Source organism: Salmo salar, chromosome 22, assembly GCF_965601325.2.
Source record: "Salmo salar chromosome 22, fSalSal1, whole genome shotgun sequence".
NCBI lineage: Eukaryota > Metazoa > Chordata > Actinopteri > Salmoniformes > Salmonidae > Salmo > Salmo salar.
This window is the reverse complement of record NC_138312.1, coordinates 13266983-13293846: the sequence shown is the minus strand read 5'-3', so window position 1 is coordinate 13293846 and position 26864 is coordinate 13266983. Positions and strand designations below refer to the sequence as shown.

At 45.3% G+C, this 26864-nt stretch overlaps 1 protein-coding gene across 3 annotated transcripts in view; it reads left to right on the top strand.

Moving 5' to 3' along the window:
- LOC106582605 (voltage-dependent calcium channel subunit alpha-2/delta-2) overlaps window positions 1-26864 on the top strand; it is a 363243-nt gene that overhangs the window by 318026 nt on the left and 18353 nt on the right. For all 3 annotated transcript variants that reach the window (XM_045705262.2, XM_082967380.1, XM_045705260.2), the window contains 9 exons: window positions 130-187; window positions 10110-10160; window positions 11042-11141; window positions 12877-13038; window positions 14378-14488; window positions 15086-15164; window positions 17090-17139; window positions 20077-20166; window positions 20399-20464. In XM_045705262.2, coding sequence (XP_045561218.1) covers window positions 130-187; window positions 10110-10160; window positions 11042-11141; window positions 12877-13038; window positions 14378-14488; window positions 15086-15164; window positions 17090-17139; window positions 20077-20166; window positions 20399-20464 — 767 coding nt within the window. The remainder of the gene's footprint in view (window positions 1-129; window positions 188-10109; window positions 10161-11041; window positions 11142-12876; window positions 13039-14377; window positions 14489-15085; window positions 15165-17089; window positions 17140-20076; window positions 20167-20398; window positions 20465-26864) is intronic.

The following is a 26864-nucleotide window of genomic DNA, read 5'->3' as shown; positions in this document are numbered from 1 at the left end:
TGCAGCGATGGGACAAGACTGTAACTACCAATTGGATACCACAAAATTGGGGATAAAAATGAGAGATCAAGTTAAAAAAAAAAAGAGATCAAGTTGCAGAATGATGTTTTGTATTCCTCCTTTTTCCAGCCACTCCTTGGAGAGCACCCAATAAGATTGACCTGTATGACGTGCGCAGACGACCGTGGTGAGTACTGACGTCCATGTTCAGTTTTTTTCCTTTTACATAGGATAGAGAGGCCCTACAGGTTTTCCATTCAGATGTTCTCCCACAAGGGGGTTAGCCTAAGGCCATTTACAAGTGATTCATCTACTATTTAGTTGCCTACAGAATCCTGCTTTATGATGGGATATTCTATTCAACCTCAGGACAATAATATTAGGAAAGCACATATTTGTTTAATATGAAAGGTTCAAATAGTATTTTCTGCTCCTAATACACTTGTAACATCTCAATGAATTTGGGGGAAAAAATTGTTTTATAAAGACATTTTATTGTCTATAGAATGCCACATATTCTAATTTCAAATATTAAAGCCCCAGATATCTTACATCTTTGTTAGAACCTTCTCCATGTATTGTGTTGTGAAATCCAATGTAACCAGTCCTTTATTGTGTTCTTGTAAGCTTTGGTCTATTATAGATGTTAGTCCCTCCCCAAGCTTAATAGAATAGTTCTCTCCTTTGTTTCAGGCCATTGAGGTTAAAGTATTATCTAACCCCTATTTATCTCAGTGAGTTACCAGAGGAAATACATTCTCTTCAACTACAAGGACCGCAGCCAAGTGGCAAATAAGATATGGAGTGGTACCATTGCTGTGTTGTATTAAGCGTTCACCTGCCATTTGGTTTGTGAATCCCTGCTGTGTGTCAGATCTTAGCCAGGGCCAGGGACTCACAGAGCACGGCAGTTTGAAGTTTTCGACAGCACCGAGTGTGTGAGGCCAAACAGCCCCCCTTTCCCCTACACCCTCACCCCTCCATCCTGCCTCTACCTGTCACTGTCACTTCAGCTCTGTTTAAGAGCTGCCTGTTGCCTGGTTGCAGATTAAAGCACACCGGACATAATCATGACAGCCACATTGATTAGAGTTGATGCTGCTTTCCATCCCTGGCTGTCTGCCTGTGTCCAGCTCCAGCATAGCTTGGTTGGCTGTTCAGGCCAAGGGTTGGCCAGAGGTGATGGATGGGCCGGAGGGCAATGCACTGAGACAAACAGCAAACTCCCACTGTATACGATTAAAACACTCACAGTACACTCCAGATGTATCTGTCAGGTAAATAAGCGACGTATTTATACCAATATCAACAGAGTTTGCTTTATTACACACTCCCATTAACAAGCTATTACACATACAGATATACGTTCTGTACACTCATAGGCCCACTCATATAAAACCAAGAAGTACTGATTCTGCTCAGAAGGTTAGAGTTGCCGTTAAAGATGTGTGAGAAGCCTGTGTTTAGCTGAACTCCAGGTTGTTTCCCAGCGTATCAGAATGAGGAAGTAATAAGGCTCTTCCTGACAGACTAATTAAGTTAACACTCTGGGAGAAAGTGTCCCTGCATTGCCTCTGCTCTGGCTGACATGGGCTTTCACACATTACCTGTGAAACACTGTAGACCTCCACATGAACACGACGCCGCCAATAATTGGGTTGTTTGTGTTAACAATGGGCTACAGTGCGCCGCTGACAAGTTAAAAGGAGGATCATGTCTGTGTTTTCCTTTAGTGCCTTTGCTTCCAACAACTACACTGAGTGTACAAAATATTAGGAACATTCCTAATGTTGAGTTGCACCCCTTTATACCCTTAGAAAAGGCTCAATTTGTTGGGGCGTGGACACTACAAGGTGTCGAAAGCGTTCCACAGGGATGCTGGCCCATGTTGACTCCAATGCTTCCCACAGTTGTGTCAAGTTGGCTGGATGTCCTTTGGGTGGTGGACCATTCTTGATACACACGGAAAACTGTTGAGCATGAAAAACCCAGGAGTGTTACAGTTCTTGACACACTCAAACCAGTGCGCCCGGCACCTACTACCATACCCCGTTCAAAGGCACTTAAAACTTTTGTCTTGCCCATTCACCCTCTGAATGACACACATACACAATCCAAGTCTCAATTGTCTCAAGGCTTAAAAATCCTTCTTTAACCTGTCTCCTCCCCTTCATCTACACTGATTGAATTGGATTTAACAGCTGACATCAATAAGGGATCATAGCTTTCACCTGGTCAGTCTATGTCATGGAAAGAGCAGGTGTTCCTAATGTTTATACACTCAATGTATACGACAACCAATTTTAATTCCCTCACACAGGAGAAGAGTCTTCCTTGAGGCAGAGAGGAACGTGGATTTCAGAGAGGGAGATGGTTACATTTTTTATTTAACCTTCATTTAACTAAGCAAGTCAGTTAAGAACAAATTCTTATTTACAGTGATGGCCTACACCAGCCAAACCAGGACGATGCTGGGCCGCCCTAAGGGACTCCCAATCATGGTCGGTTGTGATACAGCCTGGATTCAAACCAGGGCGTCTGTAGTGATGCCTCCAGCACTGAGATGCAGTGCCTTAGACTGCTGCGCCACTCGAGAGAGATGGAGAGATGGAGAGAGAGCTGAGAGGAGGGAAGGGAGTCTGGAAACAGAGGATGTGACAGGGGTAGACAGGGGTGGATGCTTTCCACTGAACAGCACCATGTCACCCCCTGGTCCTCCATGTTTGTCACTGTCATTGTTCCCATGCTTCTCTTCTCTGCCTGTTGGTCTCCGACTTTCCCTCCGTCCTCTCTGAAAGCTCCTGTGGCCTGTTGCCTAGCAACCTGTGCCCATGCCTTGTTGAGTGGCGGGGCCGTGGCAGGGAGTGCCATGATGTGTCAGGTCATGCTTGTGTGATTATGGTCTAACATGCTGTCTTTGGTTGTGACACTCTCTGGAGGGGTCAGCCAATCGTAGGGGGCTAAAAGACCACCCACTGGGTTAGGTAAGCCAATCACGTGTTTGTTAGGGGACAGCAATAGATTAATAGACCTTTAAAGGGGAATGGAGGTAACTCACATGCATACGCACATACCCCCCCCACCCACCCCCCCCCCACACACACACACACACTCACTCGCCTGCACATGTAGATGCACATACAAGAATATATACAAGAAAAAACATGTTTTCACCTCACTTATGAATTGCAGTTGCACATGTGAAATATGCGGTTTCACATCTTAAAAACATTTGCATGTGAATATTGGATATGCAGTTTCACATCTGAGAAACATTTTCTTGTGAATATGTCTTGTTTACATGTGGAATTGCAAGTTCACATGTGAAAATCAATCATGTGGAAATCTCAGAAAACATCTAAGAAAACTTGCAATTTCACATGTGGTGATGAAATACTGTTATTCTCCTCACATGTGAAAAGGTTGTGTTAAGATGTTGCAGTATCAATGTTTCCACATATGGAATTGCAAATTCTTTACTGCCGTTTTGTCAAAAGGTAACTTAGCCTACCTGAGTATAATAATTCAAGTGCGTACAAAAATTATAATTCCTTATTTCTGAGCCAGCAATTGGGAGCGTTACTGCTGCAGGCGCATGCCTCTCTTCTTCATATAGTGTCCAAAAAGTGTCCAAAAACCACCTGTTCTTTTCACGTGATTCTTTTCCTGTTTTTTTTGTTGTTGTAAGGGACAACCCCGACACAGACACTAAGTCTGAAATGTGATTTTCAGGAGGAAATAAAAGGATGGCTTGTGTGCACAGTTTGTGGCCTAAAAGACCTTCACCTTTTACGGGAATGAGTTTAGGACTGGTTGACCTGTCCTTTAGATATGCCAGCTGGGGTGGTGTGTGTGTGTAAAGTGTGTAATCCTTTGAGGAAATCGGGGAAAGGGAGAGGATGAGGCTGCGTAGCTCGGTGCCTCCACAGATGGGCTCCCTCCATCTGTCTGTCTGCTGCGCTCCCCCACTAACGGCCTCAGGAAAATGAATGGTCCAGTCAACACACTTAATTGTCTCCAATTGCTCTGACATTAATTATTAACATTTGTCCATTATAAAGTCTGTTAAGGAAGTCAAGGAAGAGAGGTGGAGAGAGAATGAGAGCGCGAGAGAGAGAGAGAGAAATATAGAGAGACAGGCATGGAGTCATGTTAGCCAAGCGTTGCAGAGATCCCATTACCTTCCAGGTTCAGTACAGCGTGCAGGGCCATAACAGATATTGATTTCTCAGAAAAGTCAATCTACCTTCTCAGTAAATATTATGGCTTCTGGTCAATCCCAGCCAGGAGATGAGCCTCCCAAAATGCCATGGCCCAAACGCCTGGAGCCCCTGTGCTTGCCTCCCTTCCTGCCTGCCTCTCCCATTCTCCTCACTCACTCCTCCTGTAGGGAGTGGGTTTGTCAAAGGGAAAGCTTCTCTTTGACTGTAGCGTAAAGCGATAACCATGACTGTGGAGTCACAGTCGGAATGTTCGCCCTTCTCTTGTTCCATTGGAAATAGTGACCTTGGGCCCATAAGTCATGCAACTTAAGTAAGTAATTCAACTCCAAATCTGTAAATCCATCATAGTATAGTAGAAAACTTTATAGCTACTGTTGAATGTTTGAATGTTTGAATTCAAATGTTTTTCCATTTACTGATTTTATACATTTACCATAACATATAAATTATTTATAATATTTCGTATTATGGGCATAACCTGAAATATGGAAATGTGTCTCTTGGTATCAACCCCCTCAAATAATCAGCCAAAAGTAAAATAAATAGAAGGCAGACAACATCTCTTTCTCCTGCAGGCTCTCTGGGCCACATCCTCCTATATTTTTTATCTTAATTTAATCTTCATTCAGCAGCCACATCCACAGGAGCACTAAGAGAGCAGGAGTCCATAAAATAATAAGCCCATCATCACAACACACACACTGTTAATATTCACACATTCACAGGATGTGCATGCAAAACACTGCAACTCATAGATAGGTATATACATCTACGCTATGCGTACGGGGCGGCAGGGTAGCCTAGTGGTTCGAGCGTCGGGCTAGTAACCGAAAGGTTGCAAGTTCGAATCGCCGAGCTGACGAGGTTCAAATCTTTCGTTCTGCCGCTGAACAAGGCAGTTAACCCACTGTTCCTAGGCTGAAATTGAAAATAAGAATTTGTTCTTAACTGACTTGCCTAGTTAAATAAAGGTATAAAAATATGGTGCAATGTATTCAGAGTGTACAAAACATAAGGAACACCTGCTCTTTCCATGACATAGACCAGGTGAAAGCGATGATCCCTTATTGATATCACTTGTTAAATCCACTTCAATCAGTGCAGATGAAGGGGAGGAGACAGGTTGAAGAAGGATTTTAAAGCCTTGATACAATTGAGATGTGTATGTATGTATGTATGTATGTATGTATGTATGTATGTATGTATGTATGTATGTATGTATGTATGTATGTATGTATGTCATTCAGAGGGTGAATGGGCAAGACAAAAGTGCCTTTGAACGGGGTATGGTAGAAGGTGCCAGGCGCAACGGTTTGTGTGTGTGAACTGCAATGATGCTGGGCTTTTCACGCGCAACAGTTTCCCATATGTATCAAGAATGGTCCACCAGCCAACTTGACACAACTGTGGGAAGCACTGGAGTCAACATAGGCCAGCATCCCTGTGGAATGCTTTCGATACCTTGTAGAGTCCATGCATGTCCATGCACTGAGGCTGTTCTGAGGACAAAAGGGGGTGCAACTCAATATTAGGAAGGTGTTCCTAATGTTTCATACACTCAGTGTATATGTACATTCAGAAACACACGCATACAGGTATTTATAGAAACGTGCACTCATGCACACCTACTCTCACAATCACACACACGCATACGCAGACGCCCACACACATACTTGATTCTAGAATAAGATTAACCTAGGCCATTTTAGTGTTTTATCATTGTGTATTATCTGGAATGTACGTAGATAATTCCCCCGATTCAAATGTAATGCACCCCACTCAGGGAAACGGGTCAGGGTACATAAACACAATCTTCTGAGAGTGTTAGCCCCCAGCACAGTTAATGTATTGATTTTACAGCGCCGCTCCGTGATAAAACTATTTCATGAATTCCAATGAGACTCTTTTACCAGGCTGCCACGAAGGGACAGAAATACAATCACTGCCATGCAGAATATGTCATTGTATTCTACTGGTTGCTTAATGTGTTCTTTTTAAGATGTTTTTTTGGGGGGGGGATGCCAATTTTGCAGCTTTAATCTGTTGTCGTTTAATGCTGTGCCTCTGCCTTGAGACCTGCCGCTGGAACAAATCATTTTGACTGTTTTATGTCGTCATATGTTTCATGTTATCACTAGTGTGTGAGAAGTGTTTACTTTGATTTGCTCGTTAGCCTACAAGCTTTGCTTAAAACATTGGTCCAAACAGCTACTGTACCTCTGATGAAGTGCACACACAGACAGCGGCCTGCACTTATTCCTCATCGTGTGCACACTTAGGATACACAGTGGCTGTCGTTAAGGACTGTGGTGTTATTCCATTATGTAGAGTCATTTCCATGTAACAACAGAGAGAGAGAGAGAGAGGTTCTGTGAGGGTGTGTGGCAGTGGCATGGCTGAATAGCTGGTGGCGGATGGTTATGTTGGGGCGGTGGGCAGGGACAGGCAGGGATGATGATGTTGGAGCGTTGGGTTGAGGCAGGCAGGGATGGTGTTGTTGGGGCGGTGGGCAGGGGCAGGCAGGGATGGTGTTGTTGGGGCGGTGGGCAGGGGCAGGCAGGGATGGTGTTGTTGGGGCGGTGGGCAGGGGCAGGCAGGGATGGTGTTGTTGGGGCGGTGGGCAGGGGCAGGCAGGGATGGTGTTGTTGGGGCGGTGGGCAGGGGCAGGCAGGGATGGTGTTGTTGGGGCGGTGGGCAGGGGCAGGCAGGGATGGTGTTGTTGGGGCGGTGGGCAGGGGCAGGCAGGGATGGTGTTCTTGGGGCGTTGGGCAGGGGCAGGCAGGGATGGGCGAGTGCCTGGGCTCAGTTCAGCACCAGCCAGGTCCATCTGCTCGTCACCTGGCTCTGGCACGCAGGAGACTGGGTAATGACAGGGAAAGAATGGCATCAGCGGGCAGGAGCCGAGAGTTAATTACAGAATGGAACCCATGCAGAAACAACACATCTGGATCCATGAGGCAAATATTGAGGATCAGATGCAGCAGACATATCACTATATGCTTCAATCGATGATGTTTTATCACCATGGAACTACTATACATCAGGCTGGAGATGGAAATATCCCCTCACCCCATTCAACTCCACTCCTATCTTCCCCCCTCACTTGCTTGCTTGAAAGCAGAAATAAATACAATTCACTTTTAGGAATGGAGAGAGAGAGAGAGAGAGAGAGAGAGAGAGAGAGAGAGAGAGAGAGAGAGAGAGAGAGAGAGAGAGAGAGAGAGAGAGAGAGAGAGAGAGAGAGAGAGAGAGAGAGAGAGAGAGAGAGAGAGAGAGAGAGAGAGAGAGAGAGAGAGAGAGAGAGAGAGAGAGAGAGAGGAGAGAGAGAGAGAGAGAGAGAGAGAGAGAGAGAGAGAGAGAGAGAGAGAGAGAGAGAGAGAGAGAGTCAGACGCAGCACGACAATCTATGGGAAGATCAGCCGTGGCAGCACTATAACTTCTGTCGCAAGTGATCCCACCCCCCACACCCACTCCAACCCCCCCCCCCCCGCGTCACACACTCAGCTTCTCTCCGTCTTCTGTTAAACTCCTCTTAAACCTCGTTGCAGCTGATCAATGCTGCCTCTCTCTTTAGACAAACCCCCAAGAGAAATAGTCTCTCTGGAAGTGACATTGTTTTCCCCCTGAGACATATGGGGAGCTAATGACAGCTCTGCATTTGACTGTGTGATGTGAGTGTGGGGCAACTGAGGTTGAACCGGTGATGGAAGTCGGCTGTGCCCCTGTCATTAACATTTAGCCCATGAATAACTTCAGCCATATGAAAGCACTAGAGTCCACTGAGAGAATGAGACGAGTTAGAGGATTTAATGAAATCCTCCCGCCACTCAGTTGGTGCTACTCAGGTCTGAGGACCTTCACCAAAAGGGCTTTTCCTTGAATATCTGGGCTGAGCTTTCTCTGGTGCCCCGGTGTGGAGACGTGTGCACATTCTGACTGAGTTTGGCGCCGCATCGATGACCACTTTCACAACTCCATCTAGCCACAGAATGAAGCCATCACTGCGTGCAGTCTAACTCTCTTCTCTCTCCCCCTTTCCCTCTCCCCGTGCACTCTCCCCGTGCGCTCTCTTTCTCAAATTAAGATTTCCGTAATTAAATTGATAAAAGTCATGCCAATACACTTCATGGTTCCAGACCTGATTTCAAATGCCACATAGTGGCGGAGAGCAGTGGAAATTCTACCTTTGATGTGGCGTTCTCTGTTATGAAAAATAATTGGATCCCCCCCCCCCTCCCCCACACACCTCTGCCTATTCTGGGCATGCTCGGTTAATCGATCTCTCGAGTGTCGGCGGCGACGGTGCTGGTTGGCTGACCTGCTTGTGTTCTGTCCTGGGGGTTCAGAAGGGTTTCAGGAGAGTGAGGCCCCGGTTGTGTTTGAAGCTGGGATTCAGGGCCACGTCGGTGCTGAGGGACAGCAGTGGAACAGAGGTCAGGGGTCACTGTGCAGGCTGGAGTGGTGGCGCGGTGCCTGCCAGTGAAGTGATGGGCTGGGGTTTGTGGGAGCAGCAACAGTGAGGCCTACCAGGACTCAGTTCCTCTCTACCTCTGTATCGGCTTGGCCCGGCATAAGAAAAGCACCTAACTGGCCCACAGGCAGCTGGCCTGCCTCCACACACAGCTGAATCGCGCCTCAGAATGCCAAACGAACTAAACGCTAACATTTGAAACCCCCGCCAAACTGACCTGGAGAAGGTCTGTAACGTTACATCAATCTCTGCTCCGTTTGTGTCAGGTGGAATGTGATTTTAATTGCAGTTGGAAGGGAATGAGTGCATTCTAATTTGCCTCTATATGTCAGCCTCTATCAGCAGTGGACAGACGTTTGTGTTTGTGGCTTTTCCAGGATAACAAAGTGTCTAGCATCCTTGGTTTCTGCTCCCCCACAGACCCGCCCTGCACCATCATGACTGACACACACGCACGCACGCACACACACACACACACACACACACACACACACACACACACACACACACACACACACACACACACACACACACACACACACACACACACACGCATATCTGCCCTATTTTAGGAGTAGCTTTGCAACTGTAGCATAATGGTGTTAAGCAGCTTGTGTCTCGAGCTGACAAAGGGACCGGCAGAGTAAAGAATGTGTTTGACACCGGACTGGTGCGTCATTGAGGGACTAGAGAATCAGCAGTAGCTCATATTGTACTGGCAGACAGCGCTTAGCGCAGACTACCCAAAACACAGGTCAGCTCGGCTCAGCCTGCTTAGAAACACGACTGAGATCTGTTCAGACTACCCAAAACACAGGTCAGCTCGGCTCAGCCTGCTTAGAAACACGACTGAGATCTGTTCAGACTACCCAAAACACAGGTCAGCTCGGCTCAGCCTGCTTAGAAACATGACTGAGATCTGTTCAGACTACCCAAAACACAGGTCAGCTCGGCTCAGCCTGCTTAGAAACATGACTGAAATCTGTTCAGACTACCCAAAACACAGGTCAGCTCGGCTCAGCCTGCTTAGAAACATGACTGAAATCAGTTTAGTTCAGACTCAAACTAAATATAAAACAAACTCTGCATAAAGACGACTCAGATTACTTAGACTGAAGATATACACATACAGGTTGCTCAACATGCAAACACAGCTTTACCTATACTGTAAGTGAACCTTAGCTAAGCCTGGACTCCATTCACTTGCCTCAACCAGTCTCAACAAAGCTTAGAATCCATTTAGACACAGCTCTTGCAAGCTAACACTCCATTTCAGCATTTAAATATGCTCTGGTTGCTACATATTAACATAGCCCAGCTTATTGTAACCTAGGATCCCCATCAAATCTGCCAGTTCAATTATACGCAGTGAAGACTAATACAATTTGTTAAACACATCTTTCTTTTTTGAACAGGTACATCCAAGGGGCTTCCTCTCCCAAGGACATGATCATCATTGTGGATGTGTGAGTAGATGCAGTCTTTCCTTCTCCCTCTCTCCTCCCTCCCTCCCTCCTGTCTTTCTTTCTCCGTCCATCTTTCCTTCTCCCTCTCTCCTCCCTCCTGTCTTTCTTTCTTTCTCCGTCCATCTTTCCTTCTCCCTCTCTCCTCCCTCCTGTCTTTCTTTCTTTCTCCGTCCATCTTTCCTTCTCCCTCTCTCCTCCCTCCTGTCTTTCTTTCTTTCTTTCTCCGTCCATCTTTCCTTCTCCCTCTCTCCTCCCTCCTGTCTTTCTTTCTTTCTCCGTCCATCTTTCCTTTTCCCTCTCTCCTCCCTCCTGTCTTTCTTTCTTTCTCCGTCCATCTTTCCTTCTCCCTCTCTCCTCCCTCCTGTCTTTCTTTCTTTCTCCGTCCATCTTTCCTTCTCCCTCTCTCCTCCCTCCTGTCTTTCTTTCTTTCTTTCTCCGTCCATCTTTCCTTCTCCCTCTCTCCTCCCTCCTGTCCTCTCTCAGCAGCAACAGTAAAGGGCTCTAGTGCCACCTGTTGGTGTGCTCCGATCGGAGGAGATTCTAGATTCCCATGTCGATCGTGTTTATTTTCACCGACCTCTTGCTATTATACCCATGTCTTAGCAGTACAATACAAAGATTATTTTCCTTATGTGCATGCTGAAATAAACTGGGGTTGGGGTCATGGGAGGAATGAGAGGATAGATTAAGGCTGTTTGTGTGTCCTATCCCAGATCCCCAACCTATAAATCCTCCAGCGCAGTAGAAACGAGTAAAGGGATCATCACTGTATAACCTCCCGTGGATACGCCGTACTATCTGGACGAGGTTTTAAGGTGGAGCCGTTTAGGCTGAACTGTATGGCTCAACGCTCTGGTGGTTGTCCTCTGTTGTGTCTGTAGGAGTGGCAGCGTCAGCGGGCTCACTCTGAAGCTGATGAAGTCCTCTGTGATGCAGATGCTCGACACTCTGTCAGATGATGACTATGTGAATGTAGCCAGGGTGAGTAGCCTCGCTTGATAAGGCGACGATTAGAACAGGGTTCTGCATTTACCGGGGCTCCTTCAGGTCCCCATGTCAGTCATTTGCAGCTGAAGGTCTGTTTGCTCGTCAATATCCAATGGCAGTGTTACGACACGGTTAACGCCTCCAATACAACAGAACCATAATGCATTGGTGTGGCCATGAGAAAACTTAAAGGTTCCTATCGCATCGTCACATGGTTGCATAGTTATGCTGTACAAACTATTACTTTCCTACACGATTATAGTCCCACAATGTTACCACGCCTGGTCTATGTGTGATTGTGCCAGGCTCTATCTCCCACACAGTCTCCCTGCCTTGCTTCCTAGGTTTTTCATGAGTTGATTGCTGCATTGTCTGACTCACTGCATACATACATGCACGCACGCACACACACACACACACACACACACACACACACACACACACACACACACACTGGTGGGGTAGCCCTGTTTGGAGACTTGGGTGGCTAATCCTCCATAATCCAGTGCTCTTAGTCAGTGTATGGCTCTAAATCCCAGCTCTAAGAGGCAGAAATGAGCGTGGTAATCTGGGTGGGAACGAGGCTGATTTCCACCCCTATAGAGAAAATAAGAGCTCTGGAAGTAGGAAGGAAAGCCAATGGTTGTGCCGGTGTGTGTATACCTATCTGTCCGTATATATTTTAGTGTATGAAGACACCAACAGTAATTCATGTTATTGATACAATGGTTATTCAAAGATGGTGCATTTGATCAGTCAAATATTCCCATTATTATGCGTTGTAGTTACAAACACAACAAATCCAGAGTGACTTACAGAAGCAATCAGGGTTAAGTGCCTTGCTCAAGGGCTCATCGACTGATTTTTCACCTAGTCGGCTTGGGGATTAGAACCAGCGACCTTTCGGTAACTGGCCCGACGCTCTTAACCACTAGGTTACCTGCCGCCCCAGCGATATAGTATAACCGTCCACAGAAGCATTACATTAGGCCTGGAATTATATTGACCGTGTTATTGTCATTTTGTTAGGAGATCATAATAATAGTCTGTGTAAGGAATTTTTCATGTTATTTCGAATGCTATACTTCAAGTCCTTTTTTTTCTCTTTTTTTGGACCAATATAAATATCAAACCGCACAAACACAAGGAAATGTCATCTTTTCATGCACCGAATTCCTTTACCTATTTCACGCTATCATTCTGCCATCGAAATGTCAACTGATTTTAAAGTTGACCTTCAAGAAGAAAGGCCATTAAAATGCTGACATTACAGCCATTGCTGTTCAATGCTAATCACACATAGGCTCCCTGCTTACCTTTCTGTCTGTCGCACACGCAGTCACAAACAGAGTCTAGGACTAATTTAAATGTTGCAGAGGAGATCTAGATGACATTACCTTGGCTGGGTGTCTGTTCTTGGTTTACATTGGAATTTCAGGTGCACCTGTTCTTTGTGTGAAACACTGTAATCGTCAACGTTTATTGCCAGAGTGGCACAGAGCAACCCACAGCTGCACACGTCCCCCTCCGTATCCTCTCGCGCACGCACGCACACACACACACACACACACACACACACACACACACACACACACACACACACACACACACACACACACACACACCTACAGATGGAGTGGCCCTCAAATGCCAGCGAGCGAGCGGCGTGGTCACACCCAGACACGTTCAATTGACAATTAGTCATCACTCTCTGTCTTTTCTCCCCCAGTTTAACGAGAAGGCCGATGCCGTGGTCCCCTGCTTTAAGACCTTGGTCCAGGCCACCATGAGAAACAAGAAGATCTTCAAGGAGTCCATCATGAACATGCAAGCCAAAGGAACCACTGACTACAAGTCTGGCTTCCAGTTCGCCTTCGAACAGCTACTAAATGTAAGACGAAGAGCCAGCAGTCAGCCGCACCCTCTAGGTTTTAGTTCAGGGTGGTAGGTTAGGTTAGGCCTTCCACCAAATGTCCATGGTATAAGACACGCTAGTTAGCAAACTGACATCCCAATTGGTGTAGGAATTGACCCAGCCACTCTTTAGACAATCAGCGGATTTACGCCTCTTCTGAATGGAGCCCAAAGGGGCCGCTAGTCAGTCGGCCGGTCTGATTGTGAACGGCCACTGCAGTGGCATGATGATGATGGTGGTAGCGCTTAGGGCTAGCCAGCACAGCAGTGGTCCCTGTCTGTGTGTGCAGCAGGGAGGCAACCCTGCAGGCAGGCACTGGTCCGTCCAAAACACCTGCCTGCCGCTGTCTGTCTGTCCGTCTGCACAGGTGCTGCCTCAGCTTAGCTCCATATGCTCCTGTATATTTTAGGAAGCTGCCAGCCCTAATGGGCTCTGATGGGATGATTGATGAGAGGAGCCCAGAAGAGATCAGCCACCGACACTTTATATTCCTCTGGTGGGCTGGGAGGCACGGAGCCAAGCGCCCAGCCCACCCCAGCCCAGCCCAGCCTGCCCCCCCCCCCCCCCCCAGCAGAATGAGAAATAAAAGCTTTTTAATCGCTGTCTGCCGCAGCCACGCTCCCTATGATTGGTGGCAGAAGCACAATAAAAATGTGTAATTGTGGTAATATTATTTATCTTTATTAGAATCTTGTCAGAGTGACGTGCTGCTGGCCTGCATATCAATTCGAACTGTCAGATAGGCAGCCTGGTGGAGGAGAGGGATGAGGGAGAAAGAGGGGGTTATGTCTATAACCCAATCCATATCACAGTAGAATGCCACTGGCCACTGAACACATTCACCAATCTGCACGCACGGGATATATTACCCTACACACAGAGATATGCACACTTCGATCCCAGATATGTGGATGTCTTGTGTACTGTACATGCAGGTTACCTAGCATATTAGAAAATAGAATCTACAGCTGTTCAAAGGCGAACTGGAAGACAGGCTTGTCCTTTCCTCAAGCACTCTTCTCTCCTGTGAAGAACCAAGCCGCCATTTTCAGTGATTTCCTGGAAGGAGAGGCTATACTTAATCATGTCTTAATCATGTCTTTATCATGTCTTTATCATGTCTTTATCATGTCGTCTGATGTCCTCTTCCATTCCTTGACGGTCTCTTCCCCCTCTCTCACTAATCACTCTCTCACTAATCACACTCTCTCTCTCTCTCTCTCTCTCTCTCTGTATCTCCCTCTGTATCTCTCTCTATCCCTCTTTCTGTCTCTCCCTCTCTATCCCCCTCTTCTTCTCTCTCTCTGTTCCACAGGATACCGGCGCCCCGAGGGCGGGCTGCAATAAGATGATAATGATGTTTACAGATGGAGGAGAGGATCGTGCCCAGGACATCTTTGAGAAGTACAACTGGCCCAACAAAACCGTGAGTCTGTCCCCAATAACCACGGATCTTTTAATCAATCTTAGTCTGCCAATGAATCAGCCCATGCATTGTCCAAGAGATGATAAACCAGCCTGTGGTCTCCTATCTCCTTCTCATCCCCTATCCTTATGAAATAAATATCATGTTTCTCAACAGCAGGTGTCATTTATTTGGGTGAGAATCTTAATGATTCCAACACTTCCATCCTTGGACATAGATCCAGCTTTTTGGTGTGTTTCCTCTTTTCTTCCTCATTGGCATTACTTTCCATCCCTGTCATATTCTCTCTCTCTCTCTCTGTCTCTCTGTTTCTCTATTTCGCTGTCTCTTTTCTTGTCTTGCTGCAGGTGTTAACAGCTCTGACCTGCTGACTAATTAGCCACTTTATCATCAGAGCCCAGGAAATTACAGCCAACACATGCACACACTCACTCTCTTTCCTCTCTCTGTCATTCTATCTCCCTCTCCTACCGTTTTTCTTCTTCGCCCTCGCTCAGGCCCTGGCTTGAAATGCTTCTGCCGTTTATACTTTCTCGCTGTACAAGAGTAATGTCCAGTTTTTCCACCCTCTCCGCTAACTATCCCCTCTTCCCTCAGATTCGAGTATTTACCTTTTCAGTCGGGCAGCACAACTACGATGTCACACCTTTGCAGTGGATAGCTTGTGCCAATAAAGGTGAGTAGAGGGTGTGTCTATAAACTGTAAGGACACGGACTGATTTACATGTACAATCTCAACGTTACCCAAGTCCAGCAAAGAGAAACAAGAAAATATGGGATTATAATGGTGTAATGATATAACCAAACTCCAGTCAAACGGCCCAACTGTCCTCGACCCAAATGACTGAGCTTTCCTCCTTGACCATCGGCCCTCATGACACTCAAGGCCGTTTTTACTCAGCCCGCTCTGCACTATAACCAACTCTTTTTTTCCCACTCTTTCTGGAACAAAAACTTCTCTCTCTCTCTCTCGCTCTCTCCTCGCTCTCTCCCTCTTTATCCCCTCTGCTGTTGGATTTCTCAGTGTCTCCACATTTCTCCTATACACTTAGCTTTCCCGTCTTCCTGTCACAAGCAGCGTGCCTCCTATAGAAGGCTGACTCATTCATTTCCCGTGGAGCCGTCAGAGTGCTTCAGAAGCACCTCCCTCCCCGCATGTTGTAATGAATTATCCTGTGGAGCCTGGCTGTGTGTTGATAACGATGGCTACCATCTCTCAGTCAGGCAGGCGGCATGTGGGAAGTCCAGGATTACTCCTCTGTGCCAGCGTACCACTCACTCTAATCATTAGCGTGGCACCAAAGCCAATGCCAACCTAAGACAATGGTTATTGACGTCCTCTCCTCTCTGGAGCTGTCCTTTTAAATATAGTCGTACCGCATTGTGCTTACGGCTCTTTCTTTGGTATCCAGAGACACCCTATAATGACATGTAGAGCCGAACCTTCTCACCTTCACACACTTAAACACACATGGATCCCCCTCGCAAGCACCTTACACACCCAGATCCCGGTCGACTAGCCTCCCTGTTGTCTCACTTGACTTGTGCTGCAATCCCCTGTTAAGTGGAACCTGACTCCCGCTCTGACAGTCTGTGGGCCCAACCGCTCTCCTCTCCTCCTGTGGCTGAAAACCGGCGGACCTCTAGTCCATGCTCTTTCGTTTCTACGTCGGGTTTCCTTCGTCGCTCCTTGTGTCGTGCTCTACAACTGGAGGTGTCACACAAAAGCACAAAGCAAGCGAAGGGGCTACCGTTCTGAGCATAGTCATAGTTTGTGTGCGTGCGTTGCGCTTATGTGGATGCTACCATGATTACAGCATTATCCTGGGGCCAGCTTAATAATACTGTAATTTAATACATTTTCCCTGTAACTTTACAGCTATTTACTGGCACCAGAGATTCTGTAATATATTTCACAGGCACTATTTTGCGAGAACGCAGTTTGTTAAAAAAAAACAAAAAAAAACAGCCGTTCTCGCCTCTTAACATTCCGAGTATGTTTCGCAGCTCTTTGTATAAACACTCTGCTTTAATAACTTGGGGAGCGGCAGCAGTTATTGACCCAGAGTGAGAGAGTGGCTCTCCTCTCCTCCATCACTAATCAGCAGCCCTGCTCAGCCCTGCTCCGCTCTGCATTGAGCCTCAGCCGCAGCATCCTCAGTGAGACCCTCGAGCACATGACATTTACATCCTGCAGTACAATGGTGATAAGACTGGAGGCCAATGGCCCCCATCTTGTTTCCCCATAGCACCCTAGTGCCAATCAATCACACAGTACACACACTCACACAAACACACACAGCGTTTTACACAAAATGACATAATTACATAACCAACACACGTAATGGGTTACTAAATGGAATTTCCCCTCGTAGAGAACAATCAGCATTCTGCTGAGGAGTCGTTTTGAAATGATAGCGCTACACGTGGCCCTGCTCGCTTGAGATGATTGCACTTCGCTGGGCTGTTATTTCATCCTATGGTCTTTAAGATGCGGCACTGAGAACGTTACCTTTACAACGCACATTACAATAGAGCAGTTACATGTTGCTGGTTACCGTTGTGGATGGACTGAACCAATTCTCTCACTTTGTTCTTCAGGATTCTACTACGAGATTCCATCCATTGGCGCCATCAGAATTAACACGCAGGTCAGATATCCTTCAGTGTGTGTAATATGTGTGTCCATGCGTGAATATTTACACTCGTGTGAATCCTGAACACAATCAAGGATGCTGTACCTTTGTTTAGGGTGTGTTTTCTACTTAACTTTGAGTTCGTTACTCTCTTTGAAGACAATTGTGCAGATTGTAGATAATGCCTTGAAATGTACCATCACACAAGGACACGAGGAGGTTCGGAAAGAGAGAAAGTAACAGAGAGAGAGAGAGAGAGTGATTAAAGCGCTCCTCTGTCTTCTAGCAGGTCATAGTTAGCGCAGACCTGCTGTGCCGCCCAATCCACCCCTTCTCTAGTCCCCCAATTGCACTACCACACACACACACACACACACACACACACACACACACACACACACACACACACACACACACACACACACACACACACACACACACACACACACACACACACACACACACACACACACACACCTCTGGCTCCTCTGCCCCACACACCCGTGGCCCCTCCACCCTCCTCCGCCGACCTCCACTCTGCTCCAGGCACTACCTGGTCCCATAGCCCCTTGGGATAACCTCGTTCCAGCTGTAGAAATTGAGTGAGTTGCTGGGGGGCTCTATGCACCCCGTTCCCCCTTCCTACCCCTCCTCCTCCCCCAGCCCCACAGAGCGATCAGGGCCCCTGAATAGACTGTCAGCTGTTCCATTAACTCTGGCATAATTATATTCAGAGAACTGCCACTTATTCTAATAGGTTTCCTACAGCAGGTGTGCAACAGGACTGGTTCATGTAGGAGCATTAGACACACCTGGGCTACACTACACATTTTAGAGTTTCCCATCATATAATGTCACATTATATCAAGTTATAGGGCTGCCTTGGTTTTACATTACTAACACCCACACGACACCATACATGTGGTCTGCTATTGTGAGGCCGGTTGGACGTACTGCCAAATTCTCTAAAACGACTTTGGAGGCGGCCTATGGTAGAGAAATTAACATTAAATGATCTAGTACCAGCTCGGTTGGACATTCCTCCAGTCAGCGTGCCAATTTCACGCTCCCACAACACTTGAGACATCTGTGGCATTGTGTTGTGTGACAAAACTGCACATGTTAGAGTGGCCTTTTATTGTCCCCAGCACAAGGTGCACCTGTTTAACGGTCATGCTGTTTAATCAGCTTCTTGATATGTCACACCTGTCAGGTGGATGGATTATCTTGGCAAAGAATAAATTATCACTAACAGGGACGTAAACAAATTTGTGCACGACATTTAAGAGAAATAAGCTTTTTGTGCATATAAAACATTTCAGGGATCTATAATTTCAGCTCCTGAAACATGGGACATGGGACTGCAGCATGTATACACATGCATGTCATTTATGTAGCCTGTATTTCACAGTGTAGTCAGTTAGCTGATGTAGCCTGTATTTCACAGTGTAGTCAGTTACACATACATGTAGCTGATGTAGCCTGTATTTCACAGTGTAGTTGCACAAACAGACAGGATGCTACTTGGTTGGCCTGTTGGAGGCACGTAAAGTAGTCCCTGGTCGTAGCAACACATTAACCCACAGAACCGTTAGCGTGGACCCTTGGACCCTGGCCTCTACCTACGTGTGGCTCTGGTTCCCTTGGACCTCCTCAGCCTTTCTGCTGGCTGACTTTAATGTTGGCTAGATTGTTCTAGTCAGGCGGAAAATGTCCCCTACATCCCGTGAAAAGGTCTGCCTGTCATCATCTTGATGAAACATCTCCCTGTGGCCCGTTAAACGGGAGTTTGACTGAGCTAATAATAGAATAGGTGATGCCTGTCACCACCTCAGTGTTCAGCCAATGAATAACAAACGGTCAAAGGCACGACATTGGAACAACACTGTGTTCACACAGGGCGACACTGCTTGTGTGTGAAACAGGTATACACAGAAGGTTATGGTTAAGGTCTGAGTGCTATAATGGAATATTCCATCATGTAAAGGGGGCATCGTTTACTGACTGTGTGAATAAGACCACATTAGCATAGCCACTTGTCACATTCTGTAACTCCCTATTTTGTTGGCGTGATCGGCAGTAGTTTAACTACCTAGATCTGTGTTGGAATCTCCCTAAATTCCTCACCCGCAATTGAGATAAATCGGAGTCGGTGAAGGAGTCACCAATGCCTTTTGTTTTCCCATGATCTGTTTGAACAGAAACAGCAGGAAGTCACTAAGATGTTGCACTGACAGAATCAAACTCCCAGAGTTGGGTGACGTTATCCCTGTCACGGCCCCCCCCCCCCAATCGCATCCCAATAACAGCATCCCATGGATCAATTAAACATCTTTGTCGTTTAGAATCTGTAAAACGAACCTACGGAGAGACGAATTTGATGAACGTGATGAATCACTTGTGAGTTTAACCCTTGACCCTTGTTTTCCAACACGGAGAGAGGCGTTTTCACACTGCCGTGCTGGACACAGAGAGCCAGTGGGAGATTGGCCTCTTTGTGCCAAGTGCCCCTGGCACTCCTATTGTGTTTTTAATAGCATCATTCATAATGATGAATAACGACTCTGAATGGCTGAAGACTGTCCGCAGGATTTACTGCTCCTCAGCACTGGGCAGCTTCTACTGTTGGCCCACTGGTTAATATGACGAGGAGAAGACTTGTCAGGGTCTTGTACTTATACTTTGACTAAGGGTGACATGCTCTTACAGCTCACTGTTTTAACAATCCCCACTGTAAGGCAAGCACTATCAAGCAATAGATGGTGTGTGTGTGTGTGTGTGTGTGTGTGTGTGTGTGTGTGTGTGTGTGTGTGTGTGTGTGTGTGTGTGTGTGTGTGTGTGTGTGTGTGTGTGTGTGTGTGTGTGTGTGTGTGTGTGTGTGTGTGTGTGTGTGTGTGTGTGTGTGTGTGTGTGTGCGTTGCTCTGACGTGTGTGTTCTCCTCCATGTCTCAGGAGTACCTGGATGTGCTGGGTCGGCCCATGGTGCTGGCTGGGCCCAAGGCCAAGCTGGTCCAATGGACCAACGTCTACCAGGATGCTCTGGTAAGACAGACTGATAACTAGCAACACAATGTCTCTGTTACATTACATTTCTGTTTTAATACAAGTTTACCTTGTACTAGCCACACTTCAAGCCCTTTAGCTTGCAACCGTCTCTTTTGAGTCATAACATAGCTATGTTTTAGATGGGGAAAACGTTATATAGATGCTAACGCGACCTTGTGAAGTCCTGTGTGCTAAGATGTTGATTTTGCTATGTTGTTTGTGTGTTCAGGGTCTGGGTCTGGTCATCACTGGGACCATGCCGGTCTTCAACCTCACCGCTGATGCAAACTCTCAGGTGAACAGTACCAGCATTAAGGTTTACACTGATTAACAAGTTAATAGACATCTTCAAAAGGGCGATTATAAAAGTCTCTCTATCCTCTGTGGCTTTTTGAGGACCAATGTCAACAGATCCCAATACATAAACAGATATTGCATCAGTACTAACTTAGATACAGATTTTCCCATTTGAACAACAGGGTTTGCACATTGTAAAACAACAGGAATCCTGACTACAAAATAGTCCCTTTCTTTCTCTGTAACTCCCTAATGTTGAGCATCAGTCATGCCTAATGGCACCCTCCCATCCTGGTGCAGCGACCAAACGACCGCAGGGCAACACCAACCCCCTGAGGTGGCAACAGGCCCAGCAGCTCTGATATGTCCTTACACTCATGTCTGATTCACACTATAGGGCTGATACAGACCAGCTCGGCTTTGCAACTATGCTGGATGTGTAACCAGTCCAGTTCAGCTTTGCTTGGCTTGCCTCGGTTCCAACCCAGCTTTGCTATATAGTGACTTTTATCATATTCTTTTACTTTTTTTTACCCAAAGTTCATACTATTATCACATATGACCGCCAAGCACTTCTGGACATCAGATCGACAGTTACTAACCTCGATTTCGACTTCAAATACGACTTCAACTCCGACTCAGCTGTTCCACTGTTCATACCGGACCCTATTCCTTTGTTCCATGGGCTAGCAAAACGCTGCAGGCGTGGAAACCGGAGACGAGGTGGAGTCCTGGTGAAATTGAGGCGAAGAGAAAACCCGAACGCCGCTCCTCTCTGTTCTATTGGCAATTTTCCAGTCACTGGAGAATAAGATGGATGAGCTTCGTTCGAGAGTCTCCAATCAGATAGACTTTAAAAGCTGCAATATTACATGTCTTACTGAAACGTGTCTGGATGACGACGCTATGCACGTAGTACTCAGTGGATTCTCCGTGCAGCGACAGGATTGTACAGAGGCTTCGGAGAAGTCGAAAGGAGGTAGAGGGTGTTTTTTCATAATTAACAACTGGTGTGCTGCTTCAAGTGTGAGTTCAAGTGAGAGTTGTCATCTGTAATTATTACAGCTGTCTACATCCCGTCCCAAGCCAGCGCCGCAATGGCACTCAACGAACTGTATGGGGCCATAAACAAGTAAGAAACTCTAGACAAGTCCCTCCCTCATCCTACCTTCGGCAAATCTGACCACGGCTCTATTCTCCTGTTTACAAACAAAAGCTCAAACAGGAAGTACCAGTGATGCACTCAATACGGAAGTGGTCGGATGAAGCAGACGCGACGCTACAAGATTGTTTTGCTAGTGGGATATGTTCCAGGATTCATCTGATATCATTGAGGATTTTCCCACAACAGTCACGGGCTTCATCAACAAGTTCATAAACGATGTTGTCCCCCCAGTGACTATAAGAACTTATCCAAACCAAAAACCATGGATTACAGGCAATATCCTCACAGGGCTAAAGGTTAGAGCTACCGCTTACAAGGAACGGGACACGGACATGTACGCATACAAGAAAACCCACTACGACCTCCGACAAGACATCAAACATGTGAAAGGACAATATAGGAGGAAGGTACAATCCTATTACACTGGCTCTGACGCTCGTCGTATGTGGCAGGGCTTGCAGACAATAACGGATTACAAAGGGAAACCCAACCATGAGTTGCCCAGCGATGCAGAACTCCCAAATGAACTAAATGTCTTTTATGCTCGCTTCGAGGAATATAACACTGTGCCTTGCGTGAAAGCCTCTGTTTTTCCGGATGACTGTGTGATCTCTCTCTCCGTGGCTAATGTGAGCCAAAACGTTTTAACAGGTTAACAATCACAAGGCCGTCGGGCCAGACGGAATACCAGCAGGCGTTCTCAAATCATGTACAGACCAGCTGGCAAGTGTCTTCACAGACATTTTCAATATATCCTTCTCCCAGTCTGTAATCCCAACATATTTCAAGCTGACCACCATTGTCCCTGTTCCCAAGGGCTCCAAGGTAACCTGCCTAAATGACTATCGCCCTGTAGCACTCACATCTGTAATTAAGTGCTTTGAAAGTCTGGTCATGACTCACATCATTCCAGACAGACTAGACCCATTCCATTTCGCATACCACCCCAACAGATCCACAGATGACGCAATCTAAATTGCACTTCACACTGCCCTCTCCAACCTGGACAAGAGGGGAAATAACTATGTGAGAATGCTGCTCATAGACCACAGATCAGCGTTCAACACCATAGTCTCCTCCAAGCTCATTACCAAGCTAGGGACCCTGGGACTGAACCCCTCCCTCTGCAACTGGATCCTGGACTTCCTGACTGGCCGGCCCCAGGTGGTGAGGGTAGGCAACAACACCTCCACCACGCTGACCCTCAACACGGGGGCCCCTCAGGGGTGTGTGGTCAGTCCCCTCCAGTACTCCCTGTTCACCCATGACTGCATGACCACGCATCAATCCAACACCATCATTAAGTTTGCTGACGTCACAACGGTGGTAGGCCTGATCACAGACAGCGATGAGTCAGCCTACAGAGAGGAGGTCAGAGATTTAGCAGTGTGGTGCCAGGACAGCAACCTCTCCTTCAATGTCAGTAAGACCAAGGAGCTGATTGTGGACTATAGGAGAAAGAGGGGAGAGCACACTCCCATCCACATTGACAGGGCTGTTGTGGAGCGGGTCGAGAGCTTCAAGTTTCTTCTACATCACTAAGGACCTAACATGGTCCACACACACTCACATTGTCGGGAAGAGGGCACGGCCCCTCAAGAGGCTGAAAAGATTAGGCATGGGCCCATGGATCCTCAAGAAGTTCTACAGCTGCACCATCAAGAGCATCTTGACTGGCTGCATCACCGCTTGTTATGGCAAATGCACAGCCCTGGACCGCAAAGTGCTACAGAGGGTGGTGCGGACTGCCCAGCACGGTGCCGAGCTCCCTGCCATCCAGGACCTCTATATCAGGCGGTGTCAGACTGCTAAATAGTCAATTAATGGTATCTGCACTAACTCTATCTTGCATTGACCTTACGCACACTCACTAGACTATATATACAAACCAAATACACACTCACTAGACTATATATACAAAGCATATACACACTCACTAGACTATATATACAAACCATATACACACTCACTAGACTATATATACAAACCAAATAAACACTCACTAGACTATATATACAAACCAAATACACACTCACTAGACTATATATACAAACCAAATACACACTCACTAGACTATATATACAAACCAAATACACACTCACTAGACTATATATACAAACCAAATACACACTCACTAGACTATATATACAAACCAAATACACACTCACTAGACTATATATACAAACCAAATACACACTCACTAGACTATATATACACACCATATACACACTCACTAGACTATATATACAAACCAAATAAACACTCACTAGACTATATATACAAACCAAATAAACACTCACTAGACTATATATACAAACCAAATACACACTCACTAGACTATATATACAAACCAAATACACACTCACTAGACTATATATACAAACCAAATACACACTCACTAGACTATATATACAAACCAAATACACACTCACTAGACTATATATACAAACCATACACACACTCACTAGACTATATATACAAACCATATACACACTCACTAGACTATATATACAAACCAAATACACACTCACTAGACTATATATACAAACCAAATACACACTCACTAGACTATATATACAAACCAAATACACACTCACTAGACTATATATACACACCATATACACACTCACTAGACTATATATACAAACCAAATAAACACTCACTAGACTATATATACAAACCAAATAAACACTCACTAGACTATATATACAAACCAAATACACACTCACTAGACTATATATACAAACCAAATACACACTCACTAGACTATATATACAAACCATACACACACTCACTAGACTATATATACAAACCATATACACACTCACTAGACTATATATACAAACCAAATACACACTCACTAGACTATATATACAAACCAAATACACACTCACTAGACTATATATACAAACCAAATACACACTCACTAGACTATATATACACACCATATACACACTCACTAGACTATATATACAAACCAAATAAACACTCACTAGACTATATATACAAACCAAATAAACACTCACTAGACTATATATACAAACCAAATACACACTCACTAGACTATATATACAAACCAAATACACACTCACTAGACTATATATACAAACCAAATACACACTCACTAGACTATATATACAAACCAAATACACACTCACTAGACTATATATACAAACCATACACACACTCACTAGACTATATATACAAACCATATACACACTCACTAGACTATATATACAAACCAAATACACACTCACTAGACTATATATACAAACCAAATACACACTCACTAGACTATATATACAAACCAAATACACACTCACTAGACTATATATACACACCATATACACACTCACTAGACTATATATACAAACCAAATAAACACTCACTAGACTATATATACAAACCAAATAAACACTCACTAGACTATATATACAAACCAAATACACACTCACTAGACTATATATACAAACCAAATACACACTCACTAGACTATATATACAAACCATACACACACTCACTAGACTATATATACAAACCATATACACACTCACTAGACTATATATACAAACCAAATACACACTCACTAGACTATATATACAAACCAAATAAACACTCACTAGACTATATATACACACCATATACACACTCACTAGACTATATATACAAACCAAATACACACTCACTAGACTATATATACAAACCAAATACACACTCACTAGACTATATATACAAACCATATACACACTCACTAGACTATATATACAAACCATATACACACTCACTAGACTATATATACACACCATATACACACTCACTAGACTATATATACAAACCATATACACACTCACTAGACTATATATACACACTCACTAGACTATATATACAAACCAAATACACACTCACTCACACACCACATTGACACTCCCACACAAAACCCATACACATACACTATATGCACACACACATAACACACACGCAGACCGACACAATACAAACACACATACATACACATTACACACATACACGCACACTCACACACACACACTTTTACACTCATCATTTGCTGCTGCTGTTCTGTTCTTTCTTTTACTCTTATTATTATCTATCCTGATGCCTAGTCACTTTACCCTGCCTTGTACATATCTACCTCAAATACCTTGTACCTCTGCACATTGATCTGGTACTGCTACTTCCTGTATATAGCTCCACATTGATCTGGTACTGGTACTCCCTGTATATAGCTCCACATTGATCTGGTACTGGTACTCCCTGTATATAGCTCCACATTGATCTGGTACTGGTACTCCCTGTATATAGCTCCACATTGATCTGGTACTGGTACTCCCTGTATATAGCTCCACATTGATCTGGTATTGGTACTCCCTGTATATAGCTCCACATTGATCTGGTACTGGTACTCCCTGTATATAGCTCCACATTGATCTGGTACTGGTACTCCCTGTATATAGCTCCACATTGATCTGGTACTGGTACTCCCTGTATATAGCTCCACATTGATCTGGTACTGATACTCCCTGTATATAGCTCCACATTGATCTGGTACTGGTATTCCCTCTGTATAGCTCCACATTGATCTGGTACTGGTACTTCCTGTATATAGCTCCACATTGATCTGGTACTGGTACTCCCTATATATAGCTCCACATTGATCTGGTACTGGTACTTCCTGTATATAGCTCCACATTGATCTGGTACTGGTACTCCCTGTATATAGCTCCACATTGATCTGGTACTGGTACTCCCTGTATATAGCTCCACATTGATCTGGTACTGATACTCCCTGTATATAGCTCCACATTGATCTGGTGCTGGTACTCCCTGTATATAGCTCCACATTGATCTGGTACTGATACTCCCTGTATATAGCTCCACATTGATCTGGTACTGGTACTCCCTGTATATAGCTCCACATTGATCTGGTACTGATACTCCCTGTATATAGCTCCACATTGATCTGGTACTGGTACTCCTTGTATATAGCTCCATTCTCGTGTGATTTATTTTATTCCTCTTGTTACTATTTTATTTGTATTTTTACGGTTGTCTACACCAGTTGTTTTTATTGCACATATGACAAATAAAAGTTAATTTGATTGGATTTTTGATGTACATCTGTTGCTTAGCTCCCACTGAATCAACTATTAAAACCAAATAGAAAATATTGACTCTTGAATCACACAGGCTTAAAAAACAGAGGGATGCTATGACA